The 14,123-nt window shown below is 43.5% G+C and overlaps 1 protein-coding gene across 4 annotated transcripts in view; it reads left to right on the forward strand.

The window, feature by feature from the left end:
* Positions 1–14,123, forward strand: part of gramd1ba (GRAM domain containing 1Ba) — an 80,723-nt gene that overhangs the window by 41,551 nt on the left and 25,049 nt on the right. For 2 of the 4 annotated variants that reach the window (XM_082974726.1, XM_082974724.1), the window contains exons 3-4: positions 1,624–1,644; positions 12,231–12,315. In XM_082974726.1, the coding sequence (XP_082830852.1) occupies positions 1,624–1,644; positions 12,231–12,315 (106 nt within the window). Of the gene's footprint in view, positions 1–1,623; positions 1,645–9,719; positions 10,126–12,230; positions 12,316–14,123 lie in introns of those variants that run through there. The other 2 variants (XM_082974727.1, XM_082974725.1) reach the window with 2 other exon arrangements.

Genomic DNA, 14,123 nt, shown 5'->3' on the forward strand with positions numbered 1-14,123 from the left:
CAGGGTGCCCAAGAAAGTCCAGCAAGTGCCAGGACCGTCTCCTAAAGTTGATTCAGCTGCGGGATTGGGGCACAGAGCTTGCTCAGGAATGGCAGCAGGCAGGTGTGAGTGCATCTGCACGCACAGTGAGGCAAAGACTTTTGGAGGATGGCCTGGTGTCAAGAAGGGCAGCAATGAAGCCACTTTTCTCCAGGAAAAACATCAGGGACAGACTGATATTCTGCAAAAGGTAGAGGGATTGGGCTGCGGAGGACTGGGGTAAAGTCATTTTCTCTGAATCCCCTTTCCGATTGTTTGGGGCATCTGGAAAAAAGCTTGTCCGGAGAAGACAATGTGAGCGCTACCATCAGACCTGTGTCATGCCAACAGTAAAGCATCCTGAGACCATTCATGTGTGGGGTTGCTTCTCAGCCAAGGGAGTGGGCTCACTCACAATTTTGCCTAAGAACACAGCCATGAATAAAGAATGGTACCAACACATCCTCTGAGAGCAACTTCTCCCAACCATCCAGGAACCGTTTGGTGACGAACAATGCCTTTTCCAGCATGATGGAGCACCTTGCCATAAGGCAAAAATGATTACGAAGTGGCTCGGGGAACAAAACATCAACATTTTGGGTCCATGGCCAGGAAACTCCTCAGACCTTAATCCCATTGAGAACTTGTGGTCAATCCTCAAGAGGCGGGTGGACAAACAAACCCACAAATTCTGACAAACTCCAAGCATTGATTATGCAGGAATGGGCTGCCATCAGTCAGGATGTGGCCCAGAATTTAATTTACAGCATGCCAGGGCGGATTGCAGAGGTCTTGAAAAAGAAGGGTCAACACTGCAAATATTGACTCTTTGCATCAACTTCATATAATTGTCAATAAAAGCCTTTGACACTTATGAAATGCTTGTAATTATACTTCAGTATTCTATAGTAACATCTGACAAAGATATCTAAAGAAGCAGCAAACTTTTTGTGTCATTCTCAAAACTTTTGGCCACAACTGTACACCTTAGCCAAATACATTGAAACTTTTTTTCACAATTCCTGACATTTAATCCTAGTAAAAATTCCCTGGCTTAGGTCAGTTAGGATCACCACTTTATTTTAAGAATGTGAAATGTCAGAATAATAGTGATTTATTTCAGCTTTTATTTCTTTCATCACATTCCCAGTGGGTCAGAAGTTTACATACACTCAATTAGTATTTGGTTCCATTGCCTTTAAATTGTTTAACTTGGGTCAAACATTTCAGATAGCCTTCCACAAGCTTCCCACAATAAGTTGGGTGAATTTTGGCCCATTCCTCCTGACAGAGTTGGTGTAACTGAGTCAGATGGTGTAACTGAGTATGATGACACACCAAATGCTTTTAATTAATCATTTTTGTCTTCTAATTACTTGTAAAGGGAAAGTAATCCAAAAGAAATGGAAAGTAATCGGATTACGTTACTGAGTTTGTATTGTCCAAGAGTGACTTTACTGACCTACCCAACCCTGCTTGTGTTTTAAGGTGTGAAAGGTTTTTTCTGTGTATTTTTGTTGCCCTAGCACTAACCCATATCTCATCTTTCTCTCTTTTTTTGTCTCCTTCTCCACCTTGATGTTCGACTCTTGTTTGTGAGCACAGAAAAGCCAGAGCTGGTACAATGTAAGTCTCTACCTCTTCTCCTACCTCTCCTTGGTGAGCTGTATGTAACTGTGGGTGATGTGTTGCACGTTCCGATGGCACAGTGGGTTGGAGCAAGGTCAAATCAAATCAAATTTATTTATATAGCCCTTCGTACATCAGCTGATATCTCAAAGTGCTGTACAGAAACCCAGCAAAAACCCCAAACAGCAAGCAATGCATGTGAAAGAAGCACGGTGGCTAGGAAAAACTCCCTAGGAAAAACTTCCTAGAAAGGCCAAAAACCTAGGAAGAAACCTAGAGAGGAACCAGGCTATGAGGGGTGGCCAGTCCTCTTCTGGCTGTGCAGGGTGGATATTATAACAGAACATGGTCAAGATGTTAAAATGTTCATAAATGACCAGCATGGTCAAATAATAATAATCATAGTAGTTGTCGAGGGTGCAACAAGCACGTCCGGTGAACAGGTCAGGGTTCCATAGCCGCAGGCAGAACAGTTGAAACTGGAGCAGCAGCACGGCCAGGTGGACTGGGGACAGCAAGGAGTCATCATACCAGGTAGTCCTGAGGCATGGTCCTAGGGCTCAGGTCCTCCGAGAGAAAGACAGAAAGAGAGAATTAGAGAGAGCATATTTAAATTCACACAGGACACCGGATAAGACGAGAAATACTCCAGATGTAACAGACTGACCCTAGACCCCCGACACATAAACTACTGCAGCATAAATACTGGAGGCTGAGACAGGAGGGATCAGAAGACACTGTGGCCCCATCCGATGATACCCCTGGACAGGGCCAAACAGGCAGGATATAACCCCACCCACTTTGCCAAAGCACAGCCCCCACACCACTAGAGGGATGTCTCCAACCACCAAGGTGCTTGCAGTTGTGGGTTTGATTCTCACATGGGCCACATACAGTATAAGGGAGGGTTTGTTTGGAGTTGCTTGGGAGAAAAGCAACTGTTAAAAATACCATTATAACCATGGTATATATTTCAGTGATATGGGTAGGACCGGTGTTCATGTTATCAGACTGTGTTGCACTTTGTCATTTGGCTGTTGCAAGGTTTTGGTCTACCAGAGTTTATACATGTTGGGGTATCATGCTATACCTAAGCAGCATTTGAAGACCTATATTGGCTGAGCATGAGAACAGTTCAAGTTTTTAACAACGTTGATTTGCAACCGAACAACAACCCTAAACCGACATGAAGCAGAAGGGGTGAAGTACATTTTCCCATTTTAAAATCTGATTTCTGAGGAGGGCCATTTCATGGTGAATGATTTTAGGAAGTGCTGTATGGACACCACTTTGCTTCCTCTCCATATATCATTTTAAAAGAGAGCACATGGAGAAACCGATAGAGCCAACAGTTGCTATGCAGATTTGAAAAGTCCTGCCTGTAAAGTACTTCCCCTACAAATGGTCTAAAAATTGTTTTTTTTTAAATAAAAAATTTGATTTGAAATTTGTCTATCAACACATTCCTGGTAATGATGGCATTCGTATGAAATTATGAATTAACTTTTTATCCAAAGAAATGAATGAAAATCAGAGGCTAATTTAAAATGGCATCAAATTAATCATGAAATTGTCCTCGGTTGTGATTCTCATTGCTCCATGGTGAACAGTGAATACACATTTAACAATGCAGTTGCCTAGTGTGATTTTCTTTTCCCATGGGAAATGGAGAGATCTTAGAGACAAATGGCATTCAGTATGAGGAAGTTGTTCAGCCATGTCGTGTGTGGGTGGGTGTGCATTTGGGTGGGTGTGTGTTTGCATATATGCTTGTGTGTGTGCTGTCTGTATTTGTACAAGTGTGTGTGTGTGTACGTTTGTGTATTCACTTTTGTGTTTGTATGCACTTGTGTGTGTGCTTGTGTGTATGTGCGCGTATGTGGGGCTTTTGTTGTATTTGGTTGCCTCTTGACTGTAACCAGGGCCTGTGTTCCCTGACTGTAACCAGGGCCTGTGTTCCCTGACTGTAACCAGGGCCTGTGTTCCCTGACTGTAACCAGGGCCTGTGTTCCCTGACTGTAACTAAGCAGTAGCTGACAATAGGCTGATCTCCCACCTCCCTCTGATAAACCAAGCGGACAAAAGGCCGATCTCTGATTTAACCAAGCGGACAAAAGGCCGATCTCTGATTTAACCAAGCTGACAAAAGGCCGATCTCTGATTTAACCAAGCTGATAAAAGGCCGATCTCTGATTTAACCAAGCTGACAAAAGGCCGATCTCTGATAAACCAAGCTGACAAAAGGCCGATCTCTGATTTAACCAAGCTGATAAAAGGCCGATCTCTGATTTAACCAAGCGGACAAAAGGCCGATCTCTGATTTAACCAAGCTGATAAAAGGCCGATCTCTGATTTAACCAAGCTGACAAAAGGCCGATCTCTGATTTAACCAAGCTGACAAAAGGCCGATCTCTGATAAACCAAGCTGACAAAAGGCCGATCTCTGATTTAACCAAGCTGATAAAAGGCCGATCTCTGATTTAACCAAGCGGACAAAAGGCCGATCTCTGATTTAACCAAGCGGATAAAAGGCCGATCTCTGATTTAACCAAGCGGATAAAAGGCCGATCTCTGATTTAACCAAGCGGACAAAAGGCCGATCTCTGATTTAACCAAGCGGACAAAAGGCCGATCTCTGATTTAACCAAGCGGACAAAAGGCCGATCTCTGATTTAACCAAGCGGACTTTTGATCTGTGGACCAGGTTTGCGTCCCAAATGGCACCCTATTCCCTTTTTTGCTGTTTCTAGTTAAAGTCAAAAGGCTGCAGTATATTACTAACTAGATACAGATGAGGTGTTTCTGAACCTAACAGTTTGGCCTGTAAAACAAAACCAACATATGACTGAGCAGCTGAGAAGCCGTTTTAGGTCTAGTTTCTTTATTAGAATCCCTGTTAGCTGTTCCAGAAGATGTTCAGCTGCTCTTCCTGGGTCCACAACGTCTTGTGTTTACTGTTTACAGGCTATTGTGGATAGCCTACATTATGACCATGAGGTCATAAAAAAAACAGACCTCTCCCGACAGCCAGAGAAAGGAAAGGAAAGGGTTAAACTAGGAAGGTGCAGTTGCACTGCATGACAATCCTAATACTTCCAGTCAATAGATGGGCAGCCATAGTCGACTGTAGCCTGTCTATCATAGCGTTGTTCACACACCTTAGAACCTGTTGTCCAGGGGCACTGTGGGAAAACCAAATGTTTCTATGCTCTGCAATGGATCTTGACTTCAACCAATCTATCATTGGCAGGCTTAAGACCAGGAAAAGGTTAGAGGATTTGAGTCACACTGGTATAAAGGCTGTAATCCAACACAGAGTCATGTTCAGTAGTGAGAAAACATTTTAAAATATAATGAAATGTGGAGGTACTACTTAAACTTGTCCAATAAGACGCACTAATTTTTGTTTTCTGTTGCAATTGTTTTGCTACAGTGTGTCTTAATGAACTCATCCCTGGTTCCTTTGGGTAATGTCAGAGAGAGACTGCAAAGTCTCAGACAGATGTTTGTGTAGGGGGAGAGCCAGGGTGGGGAGAGCCAGGGTGGGGAGAGCCAGGGTGGGGAGAGCCAGGGTGGGATGCAGGAGTTGGGTTGGGAGGGCAGTGTAGCTGTGTTAATCACCCGTCTGGTATGAGAGTAAGGGCCTCTCACGCCCATAACCCAAATCAGCTTCGTGAGAGGGTCTTTGGAGTTCATTCACCCCATGACCTGAGATAGAGGTAGAAAAACAGTGAGATCTGGCTTGGGCCTTGTCCTTGGCCATGCTACAATGTTTACACCATATGACACACACACACACACACACACACACACAAAGGGTTTTTCGGTTTGCTGCTCTCTCTCTCTGCATACAAAACCTCTGAATTAATGTTTGCCTCCCATACTTTTCCTGGAAGAGAAATGTATGTATTTATTAGCATTTTTGCAGGATGAAAGCTCTTGACACACGATTGGGTTTTCAAATGTAAAATGTTTTACTTAGTAACAGTAATAATATGGCAACTACTGTCTAATAATAACAATGAAATAATAATAAAAAACAATTTTTTACATAAATTAACAGCATTAAAATGTTTTGTCCAGTTACTAATTTGTATTTTATTAGTGATCCCCATTAGTTCCTGCCAAGGCATATACTCTTCCTGGGGTCCAAACACACCAAAGCACCCACATTACATATAAAACAACAGATAAAACAGTGAACTATGTGTTCTGAATGAACTAAAGATAAAACAGTACATCATATAACATCCCTACACCACCACATATCCACAACACAAAATATTTAATACCACCATACAACAATGCCACAATGTGTCTGTACCATTTTGTGTGTATCTTCAGTCCCCACTGTTCCATAAGGTGTATTTTTACTTACTTTTTATATCTGATTCTACTGCTTGCATCAGTTACCTGATGTGGAATAGAGTTCCATGTAGTCATAGCTCTATGTAGTATTGTGTGCCTCCCATAGTCTGTTCTGGACTTGGGGACTGTGAAGAGACATGTCTCTGGTGGCATGTCTTGAGGGGTATGCATGAGTGTCCGCGCTGTGTGCCAGTAGTTTAAACAGACAGCTCTGTACATTCAGCTTGTCAACACCTCTTACAAAAACAAGTAATGATGAAGTCCATCTCTCTTCCACTTTGAGCCATGAGAGATTGACCTGCATGCCATTAATGTTAGCTCTCTGTGTACTTTTAAGGGCCAGCCGTGCTGCCCTGTTCTGAGCAAACTGCAATGTTCCCAAGTCCCTCTTTGTGGCTCCTGACCACACCACTGAACAGTAGTCAAGGTGTGACAAAACTAGGGCCTGTAGGACCTGCCTTGTTGATAGTGTTGTTAAGAAGGCAGAGACTTCTCCCCATCTTAGCTACTGTTGTATCAATATGTTTTGACCATGACCGTTTACGATCCAGGGTTACTCCAAGCAGTTTAGTCACCTCAATTTCCACATTATTCATTACGAGACGTAGTTGAGGTTTAGTGAATGATTTGCCCAAATACAATGCTTTTAGTTTTGGAAATATTTAGGACTAGCTTATTCCTTGCTACCCATTCCGAAACTAACTGCAGCTCTTTGTTAAGTGTTAGTCAATTCAGTCGCTGTAGTAGCTGACCTGTATAGTGTTATGTCATCCGCATACATACACACTGGCCTTACTCAAAGGCATGTCGTTAGTAAAGATTTGAAATAGGTCTCCAACTAATAAACTACTGCTACAACTACTAATACAATTAAGTACCTATAATATATACATACATAATTACAAATATCTTCATTAGTTCTTAACATTTGAGAAAGGGCTTTCTTAAATTCACTGGGATTTTAATGCCCTGATTTCTATAGGTTAATGATTCCAGTCAGTTGGGTCTTTGTATCTGAAACATCTTACTCCAACCTCTTGATGTACCCTTGGAATTTGTAATTGCTGCTGTTGAAAGGACTAGTGTGAGTCTTGTAAAGGACTAGTGTGAGTCTTGTAAAGGACTAGTGTGAGTCTTGTAAAGGACTAGTGTGAGTCTTGTAAAGGACTAGTGTGAGTCTTGTAAAGGACAAGTGTGAGTCTTGTAAAGGACAAGTGTGAGTCTTGTAAAGGACTAGTGTGAGTCTTGTAAAGGACTAGTGTGAGTCTTGTAAAGGACTAGTGTGAGTCTTGTAAAGTTAGGTGTTCCTTAATATGTACAGTTGATACATTTCAAAATAAATTGGTACCAATGCAGTTGTCTTCTGTTTGGGAGGGACAGCCCATTTAGTGATTCAGACAGTGTGCAATGATGTCTTATAACGGCATCCAAGAATGAATCTGAAAAGATTGTTATAAATGACAAAGTAAGGTCTTGGTTGTGTTTTAATAGATGACGTCACCATAGTCTAGGATAGGAAGCAGTAGTTGGGTTACTAAACTACTAAATTCACAGCGGGTATCATAAGAAAAGCCTTTGTGGTTCAAGTCAGAACTTCAGGATGGACACACACGTGGATACATGGCATGTGCGTACAGTGTAGCCTTAGGCTCTTCACAGAGAGGTCAACTCTGTTCATGGAGGAAGCAAAGAAAGGGCTTTTTCAGGCTGAGAGGGAGAGAGAGAGGAGAGAGGGTTTTTGGAGGTGCTTTATAGCCTTAACTTACAAGCAGGTACAGCAGGCACACTTCTGCTGCACTCAAGTGCACGCTAGGCCCTCCCATTTCCCCTCCCTCTCTCTCTGCCACTCTCTCCTTCCTTTTTCTCTCTCAACGCTCCTCCAACACCACTTTCCTCAAGAATAGGGGAGGGAGGGAGAGATTTCAACAGTGGGACTAGAGTCCTTGTAGGAGCAGACGGCTCTGTTGTGGTTTGCCTGGTCAGTACTGTGCAGTGGTCCTTTTTGGTCAGTCACAGGGGTTCCACTCTGTCCTGGGACGCACTGTTGACCACTTTTATTGATGAGCAATCTTCTCTTCACTGGACAAGCTAAAGCATCCCGGACTGGTCAAGCGGATTGTTCTGTTTTCTGCTCTCACTGAGGACAAAGACTGTGTGTGTGTCCATTTTAGAGAGAGAGAGCAGTTGGACTTTGAGACTGCTTGAGCTGGGCTTATATGGTTTATGTTAGTGCAGGAAGAGAGCCTTTTTTTTCTCCATGTGGATTATGTGTGTTGAGATATATATATATATATATTATATATATATTGCTTTGAGAAATCATTTGAGGAGACCATGCCATTTTGCAGCACCTTTGGAGGTATCACTATCTGAAATGACTATGGGGATGACTGCAGTGCCTTAACTATAGGCTTCATCGATCCTTGATGTATACGTGGGATTGTTTTATAAGAGGATTGTTTTAAACCAAGCTTTTCCGTCGATTACAGACTGCAAAGCGTCTTTTCTGGAGTCTTTATCTGACTGGAGTCTTTTTCTGTGTCCCAGGTCTTAACCCTGTTTAAACCTGGTTCTGACTTGGTCTTAGCCCGTTCTGAAGCCGGACCAACCAGTTCACTTGGCCCAACTGGCCTATTAAGACTTACAAGGGGGATCAACTCTTTTTCAAAAACAGGAGGGAGGGAGGGAGGGGACATTTCCATTCCAGAAGAAGGGGGCTCCTGCTGTCCTGAGTGTAAATCAATATTTCCTGCCGCCCTCCACCCAGTTTCTCAGTTTACTTTGGGGACACACTAACTGTACTCTATGGCTTTATGACAGTAATCATTGACTCAGGCTGTCATCTGGAGTTCTCGCTATCTCCGAGCCTGGACTTTTAGCTGGATGAAGGAAACGTTCACATTCCTTCATTCTTTAGTAATGTTAAATATGCTCATATTAATTCTGTATTGTTAAGTTCTAGTGAGCTCTTAAGCTCTGCTAGCTACCTGTAGTGGTGAGAGATATTATTCCAGGTATCTCTGTCTCCCCAGCCTCTTTGGGAGGGTTCAGAGAAGTTCTCTGTTCTACCCAGGAGAGAGGAGCGAGAGACGGGGAGGGAAGGCGAGAGACGGGGAGGGAAGGCGAGAGACGGGGAGGGAAGGAGAGAGACGGGGAGGGAGGGAGAGAGACGGGGAGGGGAGGGAGAGAGACGGGGAGGGGAGGGAGAGAGACGGGAAGGGGAGGGAGAGAGACGGGAAGGGGAGGGAGAGAGACGGGGAGGGGAGGGAGAGAGACGGGAAGGGGAGGGAGAGAGACGGGGAGGGGAGGGAGAGAGACGGGGAGGGGAGGGAGAGAGACGGGGAGGGGAGGGAGAGAGACGGGGAGGGGAGGGAAGACGGGAGAGAGAGACGGAGGGAGAGACGGGGGGGAGGGAGGGGAGGGAGGGAGAGACGGGGGGGGAGGGAGGGGAGGGAGGGAGAGACGGGGAGGGAGGGAGGGGGAGAGACGGGGAAGGAAGGAGTAGGGACGGGGAGGGAGGGGGGGAGGGAGGGAGAGAGACGGGGGGAGGGAGAGAGACGGGGGGGGAGGGAGAGAGACGGGGAGGGAGGGAGAGAGACGGGGAGGGAGGGAGAGAGACGGGGGGAGGGAGAGAGACGGGGGGGAGGGAGAGAGACGGGGAGGGAGGGAGAGAGACGGGGAGGGAGGGAGAGAGACGGGGAGGGAAGGGAGAGAGACGGGGAGGGAAGGGAGAGAGACGGGGAGGGAAGGAGAAAGACGGGGAGGGAGGAGCTGATGACAAATGACCAGTCCCCTGAGGGCTGAGGTTACTGTAGGTCAGCTGCAGCCTAGGCGCTGTGTGTAAGAGGAGCCAGGGCTAAACAACGCTTGGCTCTTAGACGGAGAGGAATTCCATTCCTTCATCGACAAAGGGGGAATACCAGACCAGCACCAGACCACTCGCCGGGCTGAAAGACCCTGCTCACACCTTCCACCTGAGGAAAGAAAGAAAGAAAAAGAGCCATGGACATTGCAGTCAGCATGGACACTGAGACAGACCAGGTGTCTCTGTCTGAAGATGCCCAGGCCCACTGGGAGACCTGGGACTGGGATTCAGAGAGGGTCCCAGCCGTAAGTCACCCTCTCTGGAGCTGGGGTGGAGACAGGTGTGGGGGGATGAGTGGGTGAGGGTTACAGTTTGAAAATCCCAAGTTGAAAATCGGTTTCTAAAGTAGTATGTGATGTTTTTGTGCTGTGCTGCAAAGTGACTTGCGGTGAACTTGTGGTCGCGGTCATTGTCTTGCACGTTTTTTGGGGTTGATACAGGACTATGGGTGAGGGTAGGCTGGACAGCGAGTGGAGTGGATCTAGAAGATTCGCTTAGGCGCACTGATTTGGGGCGGCAGGTAGCCTAGTAGTTAGAGCATTGGGCCAGTAGCCGAAAGGTTGCTAGATCGAATCCCTGAACTGACAAGGTAAAAATCTGTCGTTCTGCCCCTGAGCAGAACTGTTCCTAGGCCGTCATTGTAAATAAGAATTTGTTCTTATCTGACTTGCCTAGTTTAAATAAAAGTTAAATAAATAAAAATATAGGGTAGACAGTGTTGGAAAAAGTACCCAATTGTCATACTTGAGTTAAAGTAAAGATGCCTTCATAACAAATTACTGAATTAAAAGTGAAAGTCACCTAGCATAAAACTACTTAAGTAAAAGTATTTGGTTTTAAATATACTTAAGTATCAAAAGTAAAAGTCATTTCAAATTCCGTATATTAAACAAACCAGACGGCATGATTTTCTTGTTTTTAAAATGTATAGATAGCCATGGTCACACTCAAATAATTTACAAACCAAGCATGTGGGTTTAGTGAGTGCTTGTGTGTGTTTAGTGAGTGCCAGATCAGAGGCAGTAGGGATGACCAGGCATGTTCTCTTGATAAGTCCGTGAATTGGACCATTTTTCTGTCCTGTAACAAGTAATTTTGGGTGTCAGGGAAAATGAAAGGAGTAAAATGTACATAATTTTATGTAGGAATGTAGTGGAGTAAAAGTAAAAGCTGTCCAAAATATAAATAGTTAAGTACAGATACCCCAAAAAAACGACTTAAGTAGTACTTTCAAGTATTTTTACTTAAGTACTTTACACCTGCCTATAGGGATGTACTGGAGAGATCCTCTATCTGTAAAGGCCTCTGACCAGTGCCAGTCTCCATTTTAAAGTAGTGGTACCCTCTATCCAACTCTATGGGTTGGCCTTATGACCAACACATTAACACTGCAACTCTAGCTTAATGTCTTAATTACATCAAAATGTGGGGCAGAACTGATACAGAAGTGCACAGAGAAAGCTCTGAACATAAAAAAAGATTAGCTTGAGACGGTCACCAGTGCTGTGCACTGGGCTGGTTAGAATAACCCAAGGCAATGTTAGTGTCCAGTCTACCACCATCACCACCACACAGAGCTAATTGGCTGCATTCCCTCCCTTTTCAGGATAAAGAATGCAGTGTTTGTGTGGAGAGACAGGCGGACTGGCTGTGGTCTGCAGCACTGCCGATAAGAGAACTCTCTCTTTCTCTGGCCCTGTAGAAGGAAATGTGTTTTTCTCAATGTGAGGGAGAGAAAGACAGGAGGAACTCCAGCTGAAGTATTATTAGCATCACCGTGGGTCATTTAGCATATTTTAAAGTGTTCCCGTTTGTGATAGGAGCTTCTATGTTATTTCAGACTCTGACAATCTGTAGAGAAAGAAAAGAGAGACATAGAGTTTGATTCAATTTCTGCAGTAGCCATGGTCAGATAACGTCACTGAATGGGGGTGGCGGCAAGCCTGGTGGTTAAGAGCGTTGGGCCAGTAACTGAAAGGTCGCTGGGTCGAATCCCCAAGCCGACTAGGTGGAAAATCTGTCGGTGCCCTTGAGCAAGGCACTTCTCCCTAATTGCTCCTGTAAGTCACTCTGGATAAGAGCATCTACTAAATGACTAAAATGTAAATGTAACTGTGGAATAAAATATATATTCATGTCTACTAACATTTTCATAAAAAAACTGGACAGAGTCATGTTATACAGATAAGGAAATTAGTTCCCTGTCTGTTTATTGCTGTCAGTGGGGGCATTACACTTGTTTGCGTATATAAAATATTTTATATTTGTATTTATGTTAATGAGTAGACTACTTTTGTGTAAATGAGTTCTCTCGCTCTCTCAAAGTGTTTGTTTTCCCTCCCCGCTACAGGTATTGAGTCCCACGTATAAGCAACGCAATGAGGACTTCAGAAAACTCTTCAAGCAGCTACCCGACTCAGAACGCCTCATCGTGGGTGAGTAAGATGGAAGGATCAATGAAAACTATATTCATATTTATTCTTGAACACCTTGGTGGTTTTCAGCAGGGCACACTGTACAGTAGCAAAACGTATTACAACGGAATAAGAAAGACTGTTTTCCAAAATTCAGATAGTGACTCCCTGTTTCAATTGTTTTCTCCCCGCTTAACATGACCTAGCTTTTTCTTTGTGTCCTCAACAGTACAGATCTTTTAAATTATTTAAAATCTTCATCTCCCTTGACTTCTTTTGATGTCTGCAAAGTATGACAAACTGAGTTAGGAGTGATTTAATGTGCAATGTCACTCCATCACAAGTATATTCAGAGATGTGAAACATTTAGAACATTGCAAATGGAAATGTAACCAGTAGAGCTAACTCAAGTTCTCAAACAACAACAACCATACATAAACAAAAGACAATAAACACAAATTTCAACAAACATCAATGACATCACCTGCTCAGACCCATATGTTCCCACCGCAACTCTACACATCACGTATGTCTCACAACCACACTCCCCCTCAACCTTCATCCCCTGGAACTTTCCAGTGCTTGTAGTTCTATTTTTCTCAGTAGCCCACACCTTTTCAATATTTAAATAATAATACATTTGATTCGTTCACTGTCGTGGTGATGGCAGATCATTTTGATTTCTAGTTTTTAAGTAGACATTTTCTCAGAATTGACAAAAGTATGGTCCGTCCTGTTTTGGGCATCTCACCGCACCCTCATATGTGACCCGTTTCAGGAAAGTAGGCGTATGTCGCTGGTCACTACTTCACAGGAAAGCCGTTTCAACTTAAACTTTTTTACGTCACCAACGCTGTGAATAACATGAAAACAGCCTAATCGGCTCTGCTAGGACGAGTAAAATGGTCAGTTTGGCTGGGGGCTAAAGCTTAAGAGGGTGTGAACGATGCTGAATGGGTATAGACAAAGAAAAGCTCTCCAGTAGGTACAAAATATTCAAAGGCCATTTTCTGAAAAGTGAGGTTACATGTTTATTAACTTTCAAAGCAGAATTACTTTCCCATTGTTCCTCAAATGCAGTGTATGATATACCATTTTGTATCTCTGTGTCTCTGGATAAAAGCAATGTAAAAAAAATAAAAAAAAGAATCACATTTTGCTACGTAAAACCGAGTCAAGGCAGTTGGTCGCATATGCCATGTCTTGAAATATGCAGAGAGATTGATTTTAAAAGTAAACTTACATTGTTAAACTTCTGACAGCCAACTTTCTAACTCCGCCCATAACTTTTGGACTTTATAGCACTCCCAGAAGGCATAAATTATTGAGTCTTTATTAGTTTTATACTTAAGACATGACTGCCTTTGTGCTGTAGAATTTCTGAATTTTGTCTCTTGTATAATAAATACGTTAGTTTATATTGGATTAAGCGTACAGTCGTGGCCAAAAGATTTGAGAATGACACAAATATAAATTTTCACAAAGGTTGCTGCTTCAGTGTCTTTAGATATTTTTGTCAGATATTACTATGGAATACTGAAGTATAATTACAAGCATTTCGTAAGTGTCAAAGGCTTTTATTGACAATTACATGAAGTTGATGCAAAGAGTCAATATTTGCAGTGTTGACCACCCTTCTTTTTCAAGACCTCTGCAATCCACCCTGGCATGCTGTCAATTAACTTCTGGGCCACATCCTGACTGATGGCAGCCCATTCTTGCATAATCAATGCTTGGAGTTTGTCAGAATTTGTGGGGTTTTGTTTGAATACGCCTCTTGAGGATTGTCCACATGTTCTCAATGGGATTAAGGTCTGGGGAGTTTCCTG

This window comes from Salmo salar, chromosome 04 (assembly GCF_965601325.2).
Source record: "Salmo salar chromosome 04, fSalSal1, whole genome shotgun sequence".
Lineage (NCBI taxonomy): Eukaryota > Metazoa > Chordata > Actinopteri > Salmoniformes > Salmonidae > Salmo > Salmo salar.